At 44.2% G+C, this 20302-nt stretch overlaps 1 protein-coding gene and 1 long non-coding RNA gene across 11 annotated transcripts in view; one reads left to right on the top strand and one right to left on the bottom strand.

Moving 5' to 3' along the window:
- Positions 1-20302, bottom strand: part of LOC143785491 (uncharacterized) — a 161535-nt gene that overhangs the window by 90296 nt on the left and 50937 nt on the right. The window lies entirely within an intron of this gene.
- Positions 1-20302, top strand: part of CACNA1H (calcium voltage-gated channel subunit alpha1 H) — a 417575-nt gene that overhangs the window by 395376 nt on the left and 1897 nt on the right. For 3 of the 5 annotated variants that reach the window (XM_077274375.1, XM_077274373.1, XM_077274376.1), the window contains exons 28-35: positions 3240-3373; positions 3486-3556; positions 10614-10692; positions 16238-16359; positions 18360-18683; positions 18827-18973; positions 19268-19448; positions 19647-19828. In XM_077274375.1, the coding sequence (XP_077130490.1) occupies positions 3240-3373; positions 3486-3556; positions 10614-10692; positions 16238-16359; positions 18360-18683; positions 18827-18973; positions 19268-19448; positions 19647-19828 (1240 nt within the window). The remainder of the gene's footprint in view (positions 1-3239; positions 3374-3485; positions 3557-10613; positions 10693-16237; positions 16360-18359; positions 18684-18826; positions 18974-19267; positions 19449-19646; positions 19829-20302) is intronic. The other 2 variants (XM_077274377.1, XM_077274378.1) reach the window with 1 other exon arrangement.

The raw sequence follows: 20302 nt of genomic DNA, 5'->3' as shown, positions 1-20302 counted from the left end.
GCCCTTTAAATGGGTATGGATAACATTAAAGGGGATGTCCAGGATTAGAAAAAATATGTCTGCCTTTGTCCAAAAACAAAGCAGTTTAGGCAGAGTATTATATAGCTCTGCACCATTTATTTCAAAGGAGCTTGGCTGCAATACCAGACACAACCTGTAGACAAGGGTGGCGCTGTTTTGGGAATCCTGCGATAACGGACAAGCTGCCGATTTTCTAGTGTTATTTGCAGGCGACTATTGATTCCTGTCTGTAATTGGCAATTATTGGGGCAATTCACACACCTGGAAGTAATCACCCCCATAACGAACAGAGGTGGTTGCATTTAAAGGGCCAACGTTAAGGAGTTTCTGCAGATTTTATCCCCCGAAATCAAACCTAAGCACTGCAACAACACGCTATAAGATGTGCCAAAGTGTAGATACATAACCCAAAACGTTCCCTGGTGGAATGTTTCAGTCTACTTCCTTAATAGTTTGGGGTAGAAGAGGATTTAATGTTTTTCCTTGATATTTCATTTCCTGGTGGTCTGGTGTAGGAAAGCATGTGCATACCTGGTGGTCCGGTGTAGGAAAGTATGTGCATACCTGGTGGTCCGGTGTAGGAAAGTATGTGCATACCTGGTGGTCCGGTGTAGGAAAGTATGTGCATACCTGGTGGTCCGGTGTAGGAAAGCATGTGCATACCTGGTGGTCCGGTGTAGGAAAGTATGTGCATACCTGGTGGTCCGGTGTAGGAAAGTATGTACATACCTGATGGTCCGGTGTAGGAAAGTATGTGCATACCTGATGGTCCGGTGTAGGAAAGTATGTGCATACCTGGTGGTCCGGTGTAGGAAAGTATGTGCATACCTGGTGGTCCGGTGTAGGAAAGTATGTGCATACCTGGTGGTCCGGTGTAGGAAAGTATGTGCATACCTGGTGGTCCGGTGTAGGAAAGTATGTGCATACCTGGTGGTCCGGTGTAGGAAAGTATGTGCATACCTGGTGGTCCGGTGTAGGAAAGTATGTGCATACCTGGTGGTCCGGTGTAGGAAAGTATGTGCATACCTGGTGGTCCGGTGTAGGAAAGCATGTGCATACCTGGTGGTCCGGTGTAGGAAAGTATGTGCATACCTGGTGGTCCGGTGTAGGAAAGTATGTGCATACCTGGTGGTCCGGTGTAGGAAAGTATGTACATACCTGGTGGTCCGGTGTAGGAAAGTATGTGCATACCTGGTGGTCCGGTGTAGGAAAGTATGTGCATACCTGGTGGTCCGGTGTAGGAAAGTATGTGCATACCTGGTGGTCCGGTGTAGGAAAGTATGTACATACCTGATGGTCCGGTGTAGGAAAGTATGTGCATACCTGGTGGTCCGGTGTAGGGAAAGTATGTGCATACCTGGTGGTCCGGTGTAGGAAAGTATGTACATACCTGATGGTCCGGTGTAGGAAAGCATGTACATACCTGGTGGTCCGGTGTAGGAAAGTATGTGCATACCTGGTGGTCCGGTGTAGGAAAGTATGTACATACCTGGTGGTCCGGTGTAGGAAAGCATGTGCATACCTGGTAGTCCGGTGTAGGAAAGCATGTGCATACCTGGTGGTCCGGTGTAGGAAAGCATGTGCATACCTGGTGGTCCGGTGTAGGAAAGCATGTGCATACCTGGTGGTCCGGTGTAGGAAAGTATGTGCATACCTGGTGGTCCGGTGTAGGAAAGCATGTGCATACCTGGTGGTCCGGTGTAGGAAAGCATGTGCATACCTGGTGGTCCGGTGTAGGAAAGCATGTGCATACCTGGTGGTCCGGTGTAGGAAAGTATGTACATACCTGATGGTCCGGTGTAGGAAAGTATGTACATACCTGGTGGTCCGGTGTAGGAAAGTATGTGCATACCTGGTGGTCCGGTGTAGGAAAGCATGTGCATACCTTGTGGTCCGGTGTAGGAAAGTATGTACATACCTGATGGTCCGGTGTAGGAAAGTATGTACATACCTGGTGGTCCGGTGTAGGAAAGCATGTGCATACCTTGTGGTCCGGTGTAGGAAAGTATGTACATACCTGATGGTCCGGTGTAGGAAAGTATGTACATACCTGGTGGTCCGGTGTAGGAAAGCATGTGCATACCTGGTGGTCCGGTGTAGGAAAGCATGTGCATACCTGGTGGTCAGATGTAGGAAAGCATGTGCATACCTGGTGGTCCGGTGTAGGAAAGCATGTGCATACCTGGTGGTCAGATGTAGGAAAGTATGTGCATACCTGGTGGTCCGGTGTAGGAAAGCATGTGCATACCTGGTGGTCCGGTGTAGGAAAGCATGTGCATACCTGGTGGTCCGGTGTAGGAAAGTATGTGCATACCTGGTGGTCAGATGTAGGAAAGTATGTGCATACCTGGTGGTCAGGTGTAGGAAAGCATGTGCATACCTGGTGGTCCGGTGTAGGAAAGCATGTGCATACCTGGTGGTCCGGTGTAGGAAAGCATGTGCATACCTGGTGGTCCGGTGTAGGAAAGCATGTGCATACCTGGTGGTTCGGTGTAGGAAAGCATGTGCATACCTCGTGGTCTGGTGTAGAAAAGCATGTGCATACCTGGTGGTCCGGTGTAGGAAAGCATGTGCATATCTGGTGGTCTGGTGTAGGAAAGTATGTGCATACCTGGTGGTCCTGTGTAGGAAAGAATGTGCATACCTGGTGGTCCGGTGTAGGAAAGAATGTGCATACCTGGTGGTCCGGTGTAGGAAAGCATGTACATATCTGGTGGTCCGGTGTAGGAAAGCATGTGCATACCTGGTGGTCCGGTGTAGGAAAGCATGTGCATACCTGGTGGTCCGGTGTAGGAAAGCATGTGCCTACCTGGTGGTCTGGTGTAGGAAAGTATGTGCATACCTGGTGGTCAGATGTAGGAAAGTATGTGCAAACCTGGTGGTCCGGTGTAGGAAAGCATGTGCATACCTGGTGGTCAGATGTAGGAAAGTATGTGCATACCTGATGGTCCGGTGTAGGAAAGCATGTGCATACCTGGTGGTCCGGTGTAGGAAAGCATGTGCATACCTGGTGGTTCGGTGGTTTGCTGCCCACTCCAGGCCTTATATGCATCACTGGGCCTCATGCTCTATAAGGGGCAGAGACTTTCCGGACACAACATCCATGTCGTATTTCTGCATATGAGTCAGATTTGCCGTTTGGGTTGGATGTCGCCCCCATGTGGGAGCCGTGATGGGGACAGATTCTTAAATCTATATGTCACTTATATTGCTTGCAGGTGGAACCAGCTGGACCTGGCTATAGTCCTGCTCTCCATCATGGGCATCACACTAGAGGAGATCGAAATCAACGCCTCCCTTCCCATCAATCCCACTATCATCCGCATCATGAGGGTGCTGAGGATCGCGCGAGGTGAGACCCCTGATACTACACCTTACAGTAATCCCCCTGTACTAACTGGGGGAACACATAATCTGATGACTGTCATGTGTCTACATAACCGCGTATCTGCTTATCCTTGTAGTCCTGAAGCTTTTAAAGATGGCAACAGGAATGCGAGCTCTGCTGGATACAGTGGTCCAGGCCCTGCCGCAGGTAACCAGCAATAACACACCCATAATGCCACCAAGACACGACACAGAGCTGTTCTGTACATACATGTATGTAGCAAGAGTATAAGAGTTCTATCATTGCACATAGTGGCAGTATTATAGTAGTTATCATCTTGTACATAGGAGCAGTATTATAGTAGTTATATTCTTGTATATAGGGGCAGTATTATAGTAGTTATATTCTTGTACATAGGGGCAGTATTATAGTAGTTATATTCTTGTACATAGGAGCAGTATTATAGTAGTTATATTCTTGTACATAGGGCAGTATTATAGTAGTTATATTCTTGTACATAGGGGACAGTATTATAGTAGTTATATTCATGTTAAATAGGGGACAGTATTATAGTAGTTATATTCATGTTAAATAGGGGCAGTATTATAGTAATTATATTCTTGTACATAGGGGACAGTATTATAGTAGTTATATTCATGTTAAATAGGGGCAGTATTATAGTAGTTATATTCTTGTACATAGGAGCAGTATTATAGTAGTTATATTCTTGTACATAGGGGACAGTATTATAGTAGTTATATTCATGTTAAATAGGGGCAGTATTATAGTAATTATATTCTTGTACATAGGAGCAGTATTATAGTAGTTATATTCTTGTACATAGGAGCAGTATTATAGTAGTTATATTCTTGTACATAGGGGACAGTATTATAGTAGTTATATTCATGTTAAACAGGGGCAGTATTATAGTAATTATATTCTTGTACATAGGAGCAGTATTATAGTAGTTATATTCTTGTACATAGGGGCAGTATTATAGTAGTTATATTCTTGTACATAGGGGCAGTATTATAGTAGTTATATTCTTGTACATAGGAGCAGTATTATAGTAGTTATATTCTTGTACATAGGGGACAGTATTATAGTAGTTATATTCTTGTTAAATAGGGGCAGTATTATAGTAGTTATATTCTTGTACATAGGGGCAGTATTATAGTAGTTATATTCTTGTACATAGGGGCAGTATTATAGTAGTTATATTCTTGCACATAGGAGCAGTATTATAGTAGTTATATTCTTGTACATAGGAGCAGTATTATAGTAGGAAAAGCAGAAGTCCAGCGTGGGTGATGTCCATAAAAAATACCTTTTATTCCATTTTCGTTAAAAGCACATAAATCCAAAGTCCATCTTCATATCCATAGACACAAAAACGGGTGATTCATACCAGTGACAGTCACAGGCTTAAAGTGCATTAAAATCAAACGCGTTTCAACGGTCTTGCCGCCTTACTCATTGTGAGTAATAGTAGTATTGCTACTACAGTATTATAGTAGTTATATTCTTGTACATAGGAGCAGTATTATAGTAGTTATATTCTTGTACATAGGGGCAGTATTATAGTAGTTATATTCTTGTACATAGAGGCAGTATTATAGTAGTTATATTCTTGTACATAGGGGCAGTATTATACTAGTTATATTCTTGTACATAGGGGCAGTATTATAGTAGTTATATTCTTGTACACAGGAGCAGTATTATAGTAGTTATATTCTTGTACACAGGGGCAGTATTATAGTAGTTATATTCTTGTACATAGGGGCAGTATTATAGTAGTTATATTCTTGTACATAGGGGCAGTATTATAGTAGTTATATTCTTGTACATAGGAGCAGTATTATAGTAGTTATATTCTTGTACATAGGGGCAGTATTATAGTAGTTATATTCTTGTACATAGGGGCAGTATTATAGTAGTTATATTCTTGTACATAGGGGCAGTATTATAGTAGTTATATTCTTGTACATAGGAGCAGTATTATAGTAGTTATATTCTTGTACATAGGGGGCAGTATTATAGTAGTTATATTCTTGAATATAGGGGATATACTCCCTAGCAGTATTTTAGGGAGTATATCCTTGCATATAGTGGGCGGTATTATAGTAATTAGATAAGGCCTAAGCGCTGGTTACAGGGTCATTGCGATATGTTTTACAGGTATAATGTGTTTCACTTTTTTATCTCATTTCCTTTGGCCATTTTTTGCTGAAAACAGAGAGCCCCTTTCATTATATGTTTTGGATCACAATAGATGACGGCGTTGCCTGTGTTTGCTGATGCTGTATCCATGGACGCTCCCCAAATGCCTAAGGATTTCCACAAATACTCCCTGGTGCCACGCTCCGACAATCACTATTTTTAGTTCTGCTTGAAGATTTATTTCTATTAAGTTAAGACGTCTTTGTGTAAACTCTTGGTAGATTTCCTGGGCCAGAGCGAGGGCAGAAAGCGAAAAGACCAACGCAGGCCAAATTTCATCTTTATAAGGAATAGACATCTCCTGGAGGCGAAGACGTTGGAAGTAACTCATCAACATCTGCTACTTAACCCTTTACAGCCTTCCTACTTATGATTAGCGCTTACTACCATCATTATCGTCATTTAAAGGGACGTTGCATATTTCGGATCACATCAGCCGGGAGCAGGATACACCCTCTCCTCTTTTCGGATTCCCGTAGCGTCCGCTTGTAGCACAGTTCTGGTAGACTGGATTATCTCAGGAATGATTTAATTCACATTACAAATATGCAGAGAGATGCTGCCTGCATCAAGATGTGCATGGGAAAGAGCTCAGACATTAACCCTTCACCTGCTGCAGGCCTGTGTCCGCCAAGAATTTATTCCCCCCTCCCATATATTCCGAGTTGACTCCTGCTGCTGAGATCTATTATAGGACCCACAGCCATTCAGGATCCTCCTACTGGTTATCAGGTCATATAAGAATTTGTTTTTTTGGAGGGTTTCTGCCAATTTAAGGGTAAATCGAGATCAGTAATGATAAAATATTCGATAGGGCAGAGAGATAAATAGGTGAGAAAACCAAAGCACAAACAGTAGTGTTATTATAATTATACAGTACAGTTAAAAAGTTAAATATAGTTCTCAAAAACAATAGAGAAAAAATGTGAAATACTGCCATACAGTGCTCAAATTATAAAACCATGTAATATCTATATATAGTACCATATACTGCTTAAATTATACCCAAATAACATCACTATATTGTGCAAAGAGTGTAAGGTGGTAAGTGATACCGCATTATACTGCTAGGTTATAGCACGTGAAATACTCAAATATCATCATATACGGCATCATTTGCCCCAACTATAGAACACTGCAACAAAAAAAAACACCATCATATAGTGCCCAAATGGTAAAACCATTTAGTTTATATATAGTTTCACCATATACTGCATAAAATATAACATAAAATCCACATATATCGGTATATTACCCAAGGTATTCACATAATGCTACTACAGTAATATCCATATAATATCACATAATGGGGCCCAGACTCTTACTCTATAAGGGGTCGGTCATTAGTCGTCCATGTCAGGGATATAGACAGGATTCCCCGGTGTATGCCGCCAACACATGCCAGTGCATCATAAAGCGGACACACACACACCGCTGCCATTTAGGAACCTTAAAAAGTGGTAAAGCGGACACAGCCAGGAGAGCTGACATGTAGTATCACTGAGCCAGGAGCAGCTGGAGCACAAGACTGTGGCGCTCCTGCCCTTCCAGCAGTTGGCACTTGTACAGCTTCCTGAGAAATCCTTCCTGACAGGCCTCCCTGGGTATTATGTGCTCGCATGGCTGACATGCCGCGGTGTGGGCTGATGGTGCACAAATAATGGATGTGAGGAAAATCAGGAGAGATGTGCAAAATTAGGAAGCCAGTACACGCCTCCGGCACTCCTCTGCCAGCGAGGGACATTATGTCTGCAGTCCACACTGTGGTGACGTGTGCCAGTGTGAATACCTGCCAACACACAGCGTGGGCGCTCTCATGATGCCGTAAGGAGGACGTGTGCCCAGCTGGGTGCCATAAGAACTGGTCACAGTGCTGGCGGGAAGTGCAAACGAGCCGGCAACGGAGCAACATGATCACTGACATGAAAGCTCAAGAGTCACTAAAATATGCCAGGGGTCTAAATATCACAACCCTCCATATAGTGCCCCCTGCTCTATCCAGGGAAGACCCAAGGGTCAGCGTCATTATCCTGCACCCCGAGTGTCAGCGTCATTACCCTGCACCCCGAGTGTCAGCGTCATTATCCTGCACCCCGAGTGTCAGCTTCATTATCCTGCACCCCGAGTGTCAGCTTCATTATCCTGCACCCCAAGTGTCAGCGTCATTATCCTGTACCCCGAGTGTCAGTGTCATTATCCTGTACCCCGAGTGTCAGCTTCATTATCCTGCACCCCGAGTGTCAGCGTTATTATCCTGCACCCCAAGTGTCAGCGTCATTATCCTGTACCCCGAGTGTCAGTGTCATTACACTGTACCCAGAGTGTCAGTGTCATTATCCTGCACCCCGAGTGTCAGTGTCATTATCCTGCACCCCGAGTGTCAGCGTCATTATCCTGTACCCCAAGTGTCAGTGTCATTATCCTGCACCCCAAGTGTCAGCGTCATTATCCTGTACCCCGAGTGTCAGTGTCATTACCCTGCACCCCGAGTGTCAGCGTCATTACCCTGCACCCCGAGTGTCAGCGTCATTACCCTGTACCCCGAGTGTCAGCGTAATTACCCTGTACCCCATGTGTCATTATCCCGTACCCCTAGTGTCATTATCCCATACCCCTAGTGTCATTATCCCGTACCCCTAGTGTCATTATCCCGTACCCCTAGTGTCATTATCCCGTACTGTATACTAACACTCAGCCCAGTGACGTTTACCTGACTTACAACCTTGCTTCCATCCTTGGAGCATCATGAATAGTCAGTGTCAGATATAATTGGGTGCGGAGCGTTGATTTTCCGATACATCAATAGTCCTGCAGTTAATAACACATCTGTATATTCAGGTCCTTAATTCTCTTCTCTGGAGCCTCGTTTCGGTGTCAGGTGAACACTTTTTAGCTCTTGTTCATTAACATGCACGGATGAGGACGTCTCCACGGCCGTCATCTTTCTTCAGAGTCCTTGAGCCGACCTGCTGGTTTGCACTATACAACTAAATTAGCTGTGGTAATAGGACATCTCTTGGTGGACTCCCTCAATGAATATCAAGTGATTTCAGACGGACGACCGCTTGCTTCCTCGGCAATCATCTTATTAAGCCCGGCGCTAGTGGAGGAATATATGACAGCTGTCCTTCACTCACCGGACCTGAACTCTTCGCTTCATCAAAAAAGGTCTAAACTTCACCGTTATTGGCAGAAAGTTGACTTTGCTGAAACAAACTCCATCATCCCGTGAGACCTTTCTGACCTTTGTGGTCATTCTGTTCATTATCATGTTCATCTTCTGAAGTATTAATCACACTCCGACAAAAAGGTTTCCAGATATTAATACCAGAAAGGATTGATCTTTAGAGCTGTTGATGGAAACTTTTTTAGTTTATAGGGTTGGTGACCTGAATAAAGATTAAGGGGTGGGGGGTTAACTTTTTGATCAATGGCCTTCAACACCAGAAAAAAGGCTGGAAGGACAAACAAGCCACTTGATCTAGGTCATGGTACTTAGGTATAGTGGTCAGGGTCCACATTGTCTATGACTAGCAACAACTATGAGAAGATGGCCCGATGGTGGACATATAACTGCCTTCTAAGTTTACAAGGCTTTGCCCATGGTGCTATGATGTCAATGATCACATGGATCGATTCAATTAGTGAGTTACCATTGGGGATCTCAAAAGTTACTCAACAACAGTTCTACAAGGTGTTGGTTGACCAAAAGTGGCTTCATTCGGTTGAGTGTCCTTGGCTTTTTACAAGTGTTATCTAGCAGAATTACACCAAGACCAAGGAGTGACCAACCAGTGGTGATCGAGAAGTGAGCTTCTGAACTGTGACCAAGTAGTGACTAGCCAAAGTGATCTACCTACAGATGAGTCCACCATCACTTTTATACAAATTTAGATAAGGACTCTAAATGATCATGATAATTCAAGACATTCTGGCATCATGCACGTAGACACACACACACAGCACAAGAAACTCCCCAGAGAGGAAACATTTTCTTGAGTAGTGATTAATCAACAGTGAGCTAGTGAGCTTCAAGGGCATTTTTGAAGGGTGATCAAGAAATTATTTACCAATGGTGAGGATTAAGGGGGTGTCACAATGGTAACCAGGAAAATATTAACCAATGGAGACCATTTAGTGATTTCCCAGTGGAGACTCCCAAGGAGATTTCATAATGATGACGAAGAAATGATTAATCAATGGTGATCTTCACAATAATGACAAGTATTGATTACCCAAGGTGATCTTCAAGGGCTTCTTATATGCGTGACCAATGGTGATATTAAAGGGTATTTCACAAGGGTGACCATGAAGCAATTACCAATCACTATTTGGTGACTACTGTCCATAGGTGATCAAGTAGTAATTTATCAATGGCGACCTTTGAGCACATTTCACAAAAGTGACTTCCCAATGTTGATCTGCCAATGGTGATCTCCAAGGTCGTCTCACAAGGTGGATCATTTAGCGCTTTATCAATGAAGATTGCCAATGGTATTTCATAATGGCTACCAAGATGTGAATAACCATAGGTTGTCTTCACAAGGAGTGACAAGTATTGATTGTCCTGTGGTGATCGTCATAGGCTTCTTTACAAGGTTGACCAAGTAGTGATGAAATTTAAGGGCATTTCACAAGGATAGCCAAGATGCAATTTACCTATCAATACTTTGGTGACCAGGAATGATCAAGTGGTGAATGATCTTCTAGGGCAGTAGTGTTTCACCGATTGTGATCTCAAAGCTTGAGCAAAGAGTGACTTACTAGGACATATCATAATAGCAAGCAAGAAGTGAGTAACCAATTGTGATCCTCAGAGTTTCTTGCAAGGGTCACTAAAAGATGACTTACCAGTGGAAACCTTTACATTTGTTGCACATAGTTGACCCAACAGCCACGAATGCCTGGTCAATGCAGTAGTGGTTCCAACTGACTGGATTTTTATACAGATGATCTTCTTGGTCTACACAACACTATGAAATTATTGTTGGTGTTTTTAGGTGGAGGTGTCTATTTTAACATTGCCTTGTGCTTTCCTCGGCAGGTAGGAAACCTCGGACTTCTTTTCATGCTCCTGTTTTTCATCTACGCCGCCCTGGGAGTGGAGCTTTTCGGGAAGCTGGGTGAGTAAGCCAAAGACCTCCAACATTTTTGGGGATTTGAATACTTGTGGTGATACTAAAAAAAAGTTTTGTAAAAATAGCTTGAGCTGGCGTGGTTTCAGCCCCATCAGGAAACATTCTCTGATCATTCGAAGATTAGAAGCCACATCTGCTCACTATCAGTGGATTTCTAGTGAGTTTTGACATCTGAGATTATTCACAGCTGTTGACTGTTTCCGCGAGGTTCATGGAATGGACTTATCAATAAAAGTCCCCACGAGAGCACATTTCTTAATTAAAAATGACAGCATGAGGTGGAGGCCACTGTTCTCCTTCGGTTTCCCTACCCAACAAAGCCTAAAAAACATGCTAAATAAATTCTATTCATCGGCAGGAAGTATATGGAAATAGTGAGCAGATGATGGGTATGGTTGGTCTTGAATAAAAAACTCAAATCCATAGAAACATTACACAAAGGAGACAACGCGTTTTCATGTACCGATTACATTAGGTTATCGCAGGTCTAGAAGATTAACTAAAATGTACACAATGTAGAAAACGCGTTTTAATGTTGTACTGATTACTTTATTATGTAGATATCGCGTTATAGTGTCTTATTGTCTAATTTATTCAACCACATCAGGTCTATAAGGATGAACTTTAATGTACAAGAGCTCTACACAATGTATACCACGCGTTTCTGTGTTGTGCTGATTACTTTATCAGGTCATATCTCATCTACAAGGATGAACTTGAATCTATAAAATGTAGACGAGTTTCAGAGTTTTAATAATTCATGAAGGTATTTCCTGTTATGATCTGGTGGCCTAGGAGCAGCATGGACGAGCTCTGGAGAAGGTGGCCTCTATACTGACCGCAGACCCTGAACTTAACACCGCAACTATAAGTAGCCGTGGGATGTTCCTGTCACTCCCTCGACACCTCGTCACAGCCGGAGGACTAATTACCCCTAAAGAAAGAAACAGGAAAACTATCTTGCCTCAGAGAAAATCCCCAAAGGAAAGACAGCCCCCCACAAATATTGACTGTGAGAGGAGAGGGAAATTACAAACGCAGACTGAAAACAGAATTTAGCAAAGGAGGCCACGCTACCTAGAAAGAAAAGAGAGGACAGAGTACTGTGCGGTCAGTATTAAAATGCTACAAAAATCCACCACAGAGAATACAAAAATCTCCACACCTAACTAAAGGCATGGAGGGTAACTCTGCGACTCCAGAGCTTCCAGCTTGTCTGAATAAATCCTTACACAGACAAAGCTGGACAAGAAAAAACATAGCAATTCACTGAACTATAAAGTCCACCGCATGTGGACTGCAAAAACAAAGCCAGGACTTGTCTTTGATGATTTGGACAATCCAGCAGGAGAAACCAAGCAGAGATGTGAATCCTCCAGAAAAACAATGGACAACTGGCACTCACTAAAGGGTGAAGCCAGACTAAATAGCCCCGTCCAAAGTGGAAGCACCTGATGACTGCTGTGAAGGACAAACAGCAGCACTACCACTTATAACCACCGGAGGGAGCCCAAGAGCAGAACCCGCAACAGAATTCACAACAATTTCCAGTTCTAGAAGGATGAACTAGGATCTCCGGGCACCATAAAATGTAGACAACGCATTTCAGAGTTGTATTGATTACTTTATCAGGTTACATCAGATCCAGAAGAATGAGCTTGAACCTATCTACACAAGGTAGACAACGCGTTACTTTGACATACTGTCTAGTTTAATCAGATATGCTGAGTTTAGGAGGTAAGCTCGAATTTATAGAGTGCTCTAAACAATGCAGACCACGCATTTCAGTGTTGCAATTATTACTTTATCATTCAGGGTTAATGTGGTCTAGAAGGATGAGGGTAAATCTAGAACGTGTTTCAGTGATGTACCAAATACTTTATTAGGTTACACCTGTTCTAAAAAAATGAACTATAATGGAAAATAAAACCTATGCAAATCATACAACGCGTTTCAGTGTTGTTGATCACTTCATCAGATTTTTCCAGGTTTAGAAGGATAAACCTAAAACTATACAATGTAGACGTATTTCAAAGTCATACTGTCTAATTTATGCCTAGGAAGATGACGATGAATCCAAAGAACTTTATACACCACTGACAACGCATTTTAGTGTTGTTTTGATTACTTTATCAGGCTTTATCAGGTCTAAAGGGATAAACGTGAATCTGTACAGAGTATACAACCAGGTTATCCTGGTTCTAGAAGAATAATCTTGAGCTTAAAAGAGCTTTCTACAATGTAAACAATGCGTTTTAAAGTCTAAGTTATTCCATCATATCAGGTCTGATTATGTTGGATCCAAAGGATGCATATTGGAGTTGTACTGACTACTTATATCAGACCATAATGACGTACGGATGATGATCTTGGACCCAAAGTCAATTGTTACAATGCACTAAACGCGTTTCAGTTTTTATTACGGATTACTTTGGATTCCGGCTGTTCCAACTGTGCCTTCATCTCATCGGAGGGAAATGATTTCTGTAACATGAATGAAACAAATGTTTCAGTCGTTAAGTGTTAATTGGGCCAAATAATTAATTGATTATAGGCTTGTATATGGACAAATGACAGAATATAAAACGTGTTAACCACAGAAACCAAGCACCAGCGAACGGTTTAATGTCATTGGTTTTCTCCTGCTTGATGCTGCCCTTCGCTGTCCTTAATTATTGACAGGTTTCCGAGCTTCTCCCTCCGTGGACTCCTCTCCTGCACATTTATAGTCCTGGCAAATAAGTAGCTCATTACCGAGCTGGCGAGAGCCATGTCTGCCTGTCCATAATGAAAAGTTAATGGAGCCCTGGATTATTGAAAAGCGGCACTTTACTTTGTAGATTGCATTTATTAAGTCCTGCAGAATTTGGGGAGGAAGGTGTGGGGCCTCCACTGTGCCGTCCGGCTGCTGGCCCGGTCCAATCACTGCAGAGAATCCCGCACTTTTACTACACCGCAGATCTATGTGATAGATACATCAACCATCTGTTCTCCTTACGAGTCGCTGTGGCTGCCAGAGACACCGGACACGTCACCACCGCGCAGAGAAGTCAGAGATGGAGGAAGAAGCTAGAGCTGCGGAGCAGAACTCCACCATCACTGCCATGCCAACACCACAAGCCAAGGAGCTTAGATACATGGAGTCCGGCCTTAGATACATAAACTGTAACATACGATAGGCTTAGATACACTGGGACTGTAGCACACGATGAGCTTAGATACACTGAGACTGTAGTACACAATAGGCTTAAATACACTGGGACTGTAGTACGGTTGTGAATCCCGGTATATAGTATTCCTGTACAAGAAAGTACGGAAAGTATCCAGCTGCAGGACTAAAGTCAAAAGTCTTTATATATCTTAAAATGAAAAAGCCAGGCTGTCGGACAATCGTACCGGTTATACCGGAGGAAGAGTGCCTAAAACATCTGGACTCATTTCGAACACATTGAATGTTCTTAGACTCAGTTTCTATTATGAATCCCGGTATATAGTATTCCTGCAAGGCTGTGAATCCCGGCATATACTATTCCTGCCTGGTTATGAATCCCGGTATATACTATTCCTGCCCGGTTGTGAATCCCGGTATATACTATTCCTGCCCGGATGTGAATCCCAGTATATACTATTCCTGCCCGGATGTGAATCCCAGTATATACTATTCCTGCCCGGATGTGAATCCCAGTATATACTATTCCTGCCCGGATGTGAATCTCGGTATATACTATTCCTGCCCCGTTGTGAATCCCGGTATATACTATTCCTGCCCCGTTGTGAATCCCGGTATATACTATTCCTGCCCCCTTGTGAATCCCGGTATATACTATTCCTGCCCCGTTGTGAATCCCGGTATATACTATTCCTGCCTGGTTGTAAATCCCGGCAGATACTATTCCTGCCTGGATGTGAATCCCGGTATATAGTATTCCTGCCCGGTTGTGAATCCCGGCAGATACTATTCCTGCCCGGTTGTGAACCCCGGTATATACTATTCCTGCCCGGTTGTGAATCCCAGTATATACTATTCCTGCCCGGTTGTGAATCCCGGTATATACTATTCCTGCCCGGTTGTGAATCCCGGTATATACGGTACTATTCCTGCCCGGATGTGAATCTCGGTATATAGTATTCCTGCCCGGTTGTGAATCCCGGCAGATACTATTCCTGCCCGGTCGTGAATCCCCGTATATACTATTCCTGCCCGGTTGTGAATCCCGGTATATACTATTCCTGCTCGGTTGTGAATCCCGGTATATACTATTCCTGCCCGGTTATGAATCCCGGTATATACTATTCCTGCCCGGATGTGAATCTCGGTATATAGTATTCCTGCCCGGATGTGAAGCCCAGTATATAGTGTTCCTGCCCGGATGTGAATCCCGGCAGATACTATTCCTGCCCGGATGTGAATCTCGGTATATAGTATTCCTGCCCGGTTGTGAATCCCGGCAGATACTATTCCTGCCCGGTCGTGAATCCCCGTATATACTATTCCTGCCCGGTTGTGAATCCCGGTATATACTATTCCTGCTCGGTTGTGAATCCCGGTATATACTATTCCTGCCCGGTTATGAATCCCGGTATATACTATTCCTGCCCGGATGTGAATCTCGGTATATAGTATTCCTGCCCGGATGTGAAGCCCAGTATATAGTGTTCCTGCCCGGATGTGAATCCCGGCAGATACTATTCCTGCCCGGTTGTGAATCCCCGGTATATACTATTCCTGCCCGGATGTGAATCTCGGTATATAGTATTCCTGCCCGGATGTGAATCCCGGTATATAGTATTCCTGCCCGGATGTGAATCCTGGTATATACTATTCCTGCCCGATGTGAATCTCGGTATATAGTATTCCTGCCCCGTTGTGAATCCCAGTATATACTATTCCTGCCCGGATGTGAATCTCGGTATATAGTATTCCTGCCCGGTTGTGAATCCCGGTATATACGATTCATGCCCGGTTGTGAATCCCGGTATATACTATTCCTGCCCCGTTGTGAATCCCAGTATATACTATTCCTGCCCGGATGTGAATCTCGGTATATAGTATTCCTGCCCCGTTGTGAATCCCAGTATATAGTATTCCTGCCCGGCTGTGAATCCCGGTATATACGATTCATGCCCGGTTGTGAATCCCGGTATATACTATTCCTGCCCGGTTGTGAATCCCGGTATATACTATTCATGCCCGGTTGTGAATCCCGGTATATACAATTCATGCCCGGTTGTGAATCCCGGTATATACTATTCCTGCCCGGTTGTGAATCCCGGTATATACGGTACTATTCCTGCTCGGTTGTGAATCCGGGTATATACTATTCCTGCCCAGTTAAGAATCCTGGTATATACTATTCCTTTCCGGAGCCGTGTACAAATAATGTCTACAAAGTAATAAAAGACTTACTGCCTCCTGTGGTTGTTAGCGGTACTGCATCATTATCTCGCCAAGCTCAAACGTCTGCATTGGTCGTACCGTCAATATCTGTAGTCGATGATCAATAATTAATGAATGTTCCTTTCTCTCCAGTGTGCAATGAAGAAAACCCCTGCGAGGGGCTCAGCAGACACGCCACGTTTGAGAACTTTGGGATGGCTTTCCTGACACTCTTCAGGGTCTCCACTGGAGACAACTGGAACGGTATCATGAAGGTAAGGAGCAGGCATGGAATACTCCATGTCCCCAGCAGAGGTCACTGCATGGAAAATGCATCACCAGCAGCAATAACATCTGATTGTCACAGATCACATAACCCAGACCGGCAGCGATCAGCTGATCACAAGGTCGTCTTCATTGTAAAAAAAGGTTTTGATGATTCGGCCTTAAACATGACCTAAACCAGCTCCTGCCGTGTGTATTACCCATGAAGATAATGATACTTTAAAAGATCTTTCGTAATGGTACCTTGACAATGACCTGATCATAGAGTATCCCCCTCAGTGATCAGCAGTGATCTGCTGGGAAACCTGGCACTGAGTGTTTACAGTAGCTTCCCTGCAGCACCACCGCAGGTGAAATGAAGCATTACACAGCCTCCATTCATATCAGTGGGTTGTCTGTGTAGTACAGGATAAGTCAGGTCCTCCAGAGTGAGAGATGTTCTTTGTAACCAATCAACTTTCTGACCAAGAGGTGAGGACCCTAAACAGAGGACCCCCCTCTATTAACTCCAAATGTACATAAAAGGATTCTATAAATTGAACCTTTAAGTACTTCATCTCCAGCAGGAACGTGTTCCCTGACGCCCGGGCAGAGACGAGCAGATTCATTTTGTTACTAAACAACAGGGGATGAGAACATACTGACATAATTAATATTTACCTAAAGACACCTCCACATCAGGCTGCTCGGATGAGTCAGATCCTTCTCCTCCGTAGCGTCTGTCATCCATGGCTGAAGTGTACAGAGAGGACCTCACCGAGCACACGCTATCTGGATCTATAGTTCTGTCCTGTGACATGGTAGTAATATAATGTGGGCATAGTATTAGATTAGTCACTGGTTTCCAGGAATGAGGTAGGCTGTGGTGTTATCAGGCTTCCAGACTACTGGGAGGCTACCCGGTCTATTATGTCACTTATTTTTCTAGTAGGCTAGTCTATATTCCAGATTTCCTAGGAAGAGGTAGGCTGTGTAATCTATGATATCCCAGATTTCCTAGGAAGGGGTAGGCTGCCTTATTGATGATGTCCTAGGTTTCCTAGGAAGGGGTAGGCTGCCTTATCTATTATGTCACTGGGTTTCCTGGGAAGGATAAGCTATTATTATTATTTATTATGGCACCATTTATTCCATGGCGCTTTACATGTGAGGAGGGGTATACATAATAAAAACAGGTACAATAATCCTGAACAATACAAGTCACAACTGGTACAATAGGAGGAGAGAGGACCCTGCCCGCGAGGGCTCACAATCTACAAGGGATGGGTGAGGATACAGTAGGTGAGGGTAGAGCTGGACGTGCAGCGGTTTGGTGGATCGGTGGTTACTGCAGGTTGTAGGCTTGTCGGAAGAGGTAGGTCTTCAGGTTCCTTTTGAAGATTTCCACAGTAGGCGAGAGTCTGATATGTTGGGGTAGAGAGGCTGCCTCTTCTGTATTTTTGATGGTTTTCCTGAGAAGTAGGCTGCCTTGTCTGTGGTCTCGCTGGGCTTTTGGGGAAGGGTAGGCTACTTCATCTATGATGTCACTGGGTTTCTGAGAAGCTGTTTACAAACTAGTCTATGATGTCACTACACTTTCAGCAAAAGGGTAGGCTTCCTTAATTTTGTTATAACAAGATTTCCAGAGAATGGGTTGGATGCTTTGCTTTGTCTGAAGGTTTTCAGGGATTGGGTAAGCTTCCTTTAATCTGATGTTTGAAGCTTTCTTAGCCATGGGGTACGTTGCCTCATCAGAGGCTAGACAGCCTTGTCTTTGATGCCAGTGGGATGCCTGGGAAGGGTAGATAGTCTTTATAGTGATATCACAAATAAGAGGTCATGTCAATGATACAAAGATTTCAGGAGTGCGGAGTTTGTTAATGTGAAGTGAAAGTTTTCTGTGGACGCGACGTCTGTGAATATTATAAACTTGGAATGTTTGGGATGTCTCAGGTGAATATGAGTCACCAGTATCAATGAAATATTAATACGTGACCTTGTCCTCTTCTAGGACACACTCCGCGAATGTAACAGCGATGACAAGAACTGCCTCAGCTACCTACCCTTCATCTCCCCCGTCTATTTTGTCACCTTCGTCCTCATTGCCCAGTTTGTCCTGGTTAATGTGGTGGTGGCCGTCCTCATGAAGCATCTCGAAGAAAGCAATAAAGAAGCCAAAGAAGACGCGGAGATGGATGCTGAGATTGAGATGGAGATGTCAAGAGCTGTCACCCCGGTCTGCCCGGTAGGCCCTCCGACCTTAGATGGCAAGGCAATCGGTGGTAGTCAAGTGTCAATAAAGAATGATCTGCCAGTGCTGTTGAAGCAGGCCAGGGTAAGGGTCCAGTATGTTATGTATGCCACTGGGGGGGGGGGGGGGCAGTAGTTGGGTTTGGAGCAGTTAAAGGAATGATACCCCACCTCTTTGATCTTATAATGCACTTAATTCATACCTGTTTCCTCCATTTTACACTGAAGGCGGCACTGAGCCACGAGAATGTGACTTTATTGATTCCTGATACGTTGGAAGGTTCAGTTCCTCGGAAAGAGAAAAGACCAGGGTCCCCCTTGCCCTGCCAGCAGGCCTTGCCGCTTCCCCTCCTGCCCTGCAGCTTTGGGCCTGAGGTGAATCCCTGCACTCTGCTTGTATGTCCTGTGTGGTATCCACAAGCAATGCTTCCCGTGGCTTTTTTACCTGCTTTTGAGCTTTTCTTCTTCTTCTGGGTTGTCAATTATAGCCTTGCATCAGGGAGAAGTGATGTAGCCCGCTTGCTCACCGCTCATGCCACCACTAAGGACTTCTGCTCAGCACGCTTTGTTGACGCTAATGTCTGTGATGTTCACTTATGGACAGCGTTACAGGACACCATTAAGGAAAAACGTTGTTATCTCCAAGCTAACGGTTTGTCTCCTCCACAGGATGGTGACGTTTACATGAGGGACGGAACTGGATCCCAAAACCTCCTGACGGTCAGAAAGGTTTCGGTGTCTAGAATGCTCTCGCTACCCAACGACAGCTACATGTTCCGCCCCGTTCTGCCAGCAAAGTCATCGTACCCTCTGCGGGAAGTGGAGGCCTATGAGGACAGCCCTCCAGAAGGTATGATGGCAGCAGTATAACTGACTGCAACCACCTGGACCATGAAGACCTGATGCCCACATTTGTTGGGGCCCCTTAGAAGGCGAATAGTCTATCTCTCTGCTGTGTCGGTGCTTGAGACTAGTAATTAATCTGTTTATCCTTGTGATGAAGGATCCCTATAGGTGACGAGCCGATATCTCATTTTTGTTACTGTAGGGTCACGTCTTTCAATCCATTCCCAGCCAAATGAACCTGGCAACTGTCTGAAAACACCAGTAGACTGTCCTCTCCTGCCGTCATCGAGCTGCCATGTGGACAACGATGACATGCCTAAAATTCCACCTCCACGCCTCGCCGCTTCCAGGTCGCCCAGTCTAAACCGACTGCTGCAACGGCAGGTAATGGCGATTGTTTTTGGTAGATATTAACTATAATCTGGTGGTGTCCAACCAATGGCTCTCGAACAGTTGTGAATATATAACTTGCAATGTGCAGATTAACAGAGCATAATGAGAACTGTAGCGGGCATAGAGCCATAGGCTGGAGACTACTACCATAAGCCATGTCTGCTCTACCGTGCTTCTAAGTAAAGGATTTTCTAGCTTTTAGCTCACAGACGTTTCTAAAAGGGGAGTTCCTCTTTTGAAAATATTTAAAGGTTACGTTTCATTTAAAGAAAAACAATTGAAATGTCAGAGAAATTTTAGTCGATGGGGGGGGTCTGAGTCCTGACATCCCACCAATCTCTAAAAGAAAGGGGCAGACGTGGTCGGCTGAGTGCGGTGCTTATTCATTCATGATTGACTCGACTTAGCTGATCCTCTGAGATTTGAGGGTGCGGTGTATGGATTCATAGGCTTCCTAGGGGTCTG

The sequence above is a fragment of the Ranitomeya variabilis genome, chromosome 7 (genome assembly GCF_051348905.1).
Source record: "Ranitomeya variabilis isolate aRanVar5 chromosome 7, aRanVar5.hap1, whole genome shotgun sequence".
Lineage (NCBI taxonomy): Eukaryota > Metazoa > Chordata > Amphibia > Anura > Dendrobatidae > Ranitomeya > Ranitomeya variabilis.
Note: the sequence above shows the minus strand (reverse complement) of the source record. Positions and strands in the feature narration are given on the sequence as shown.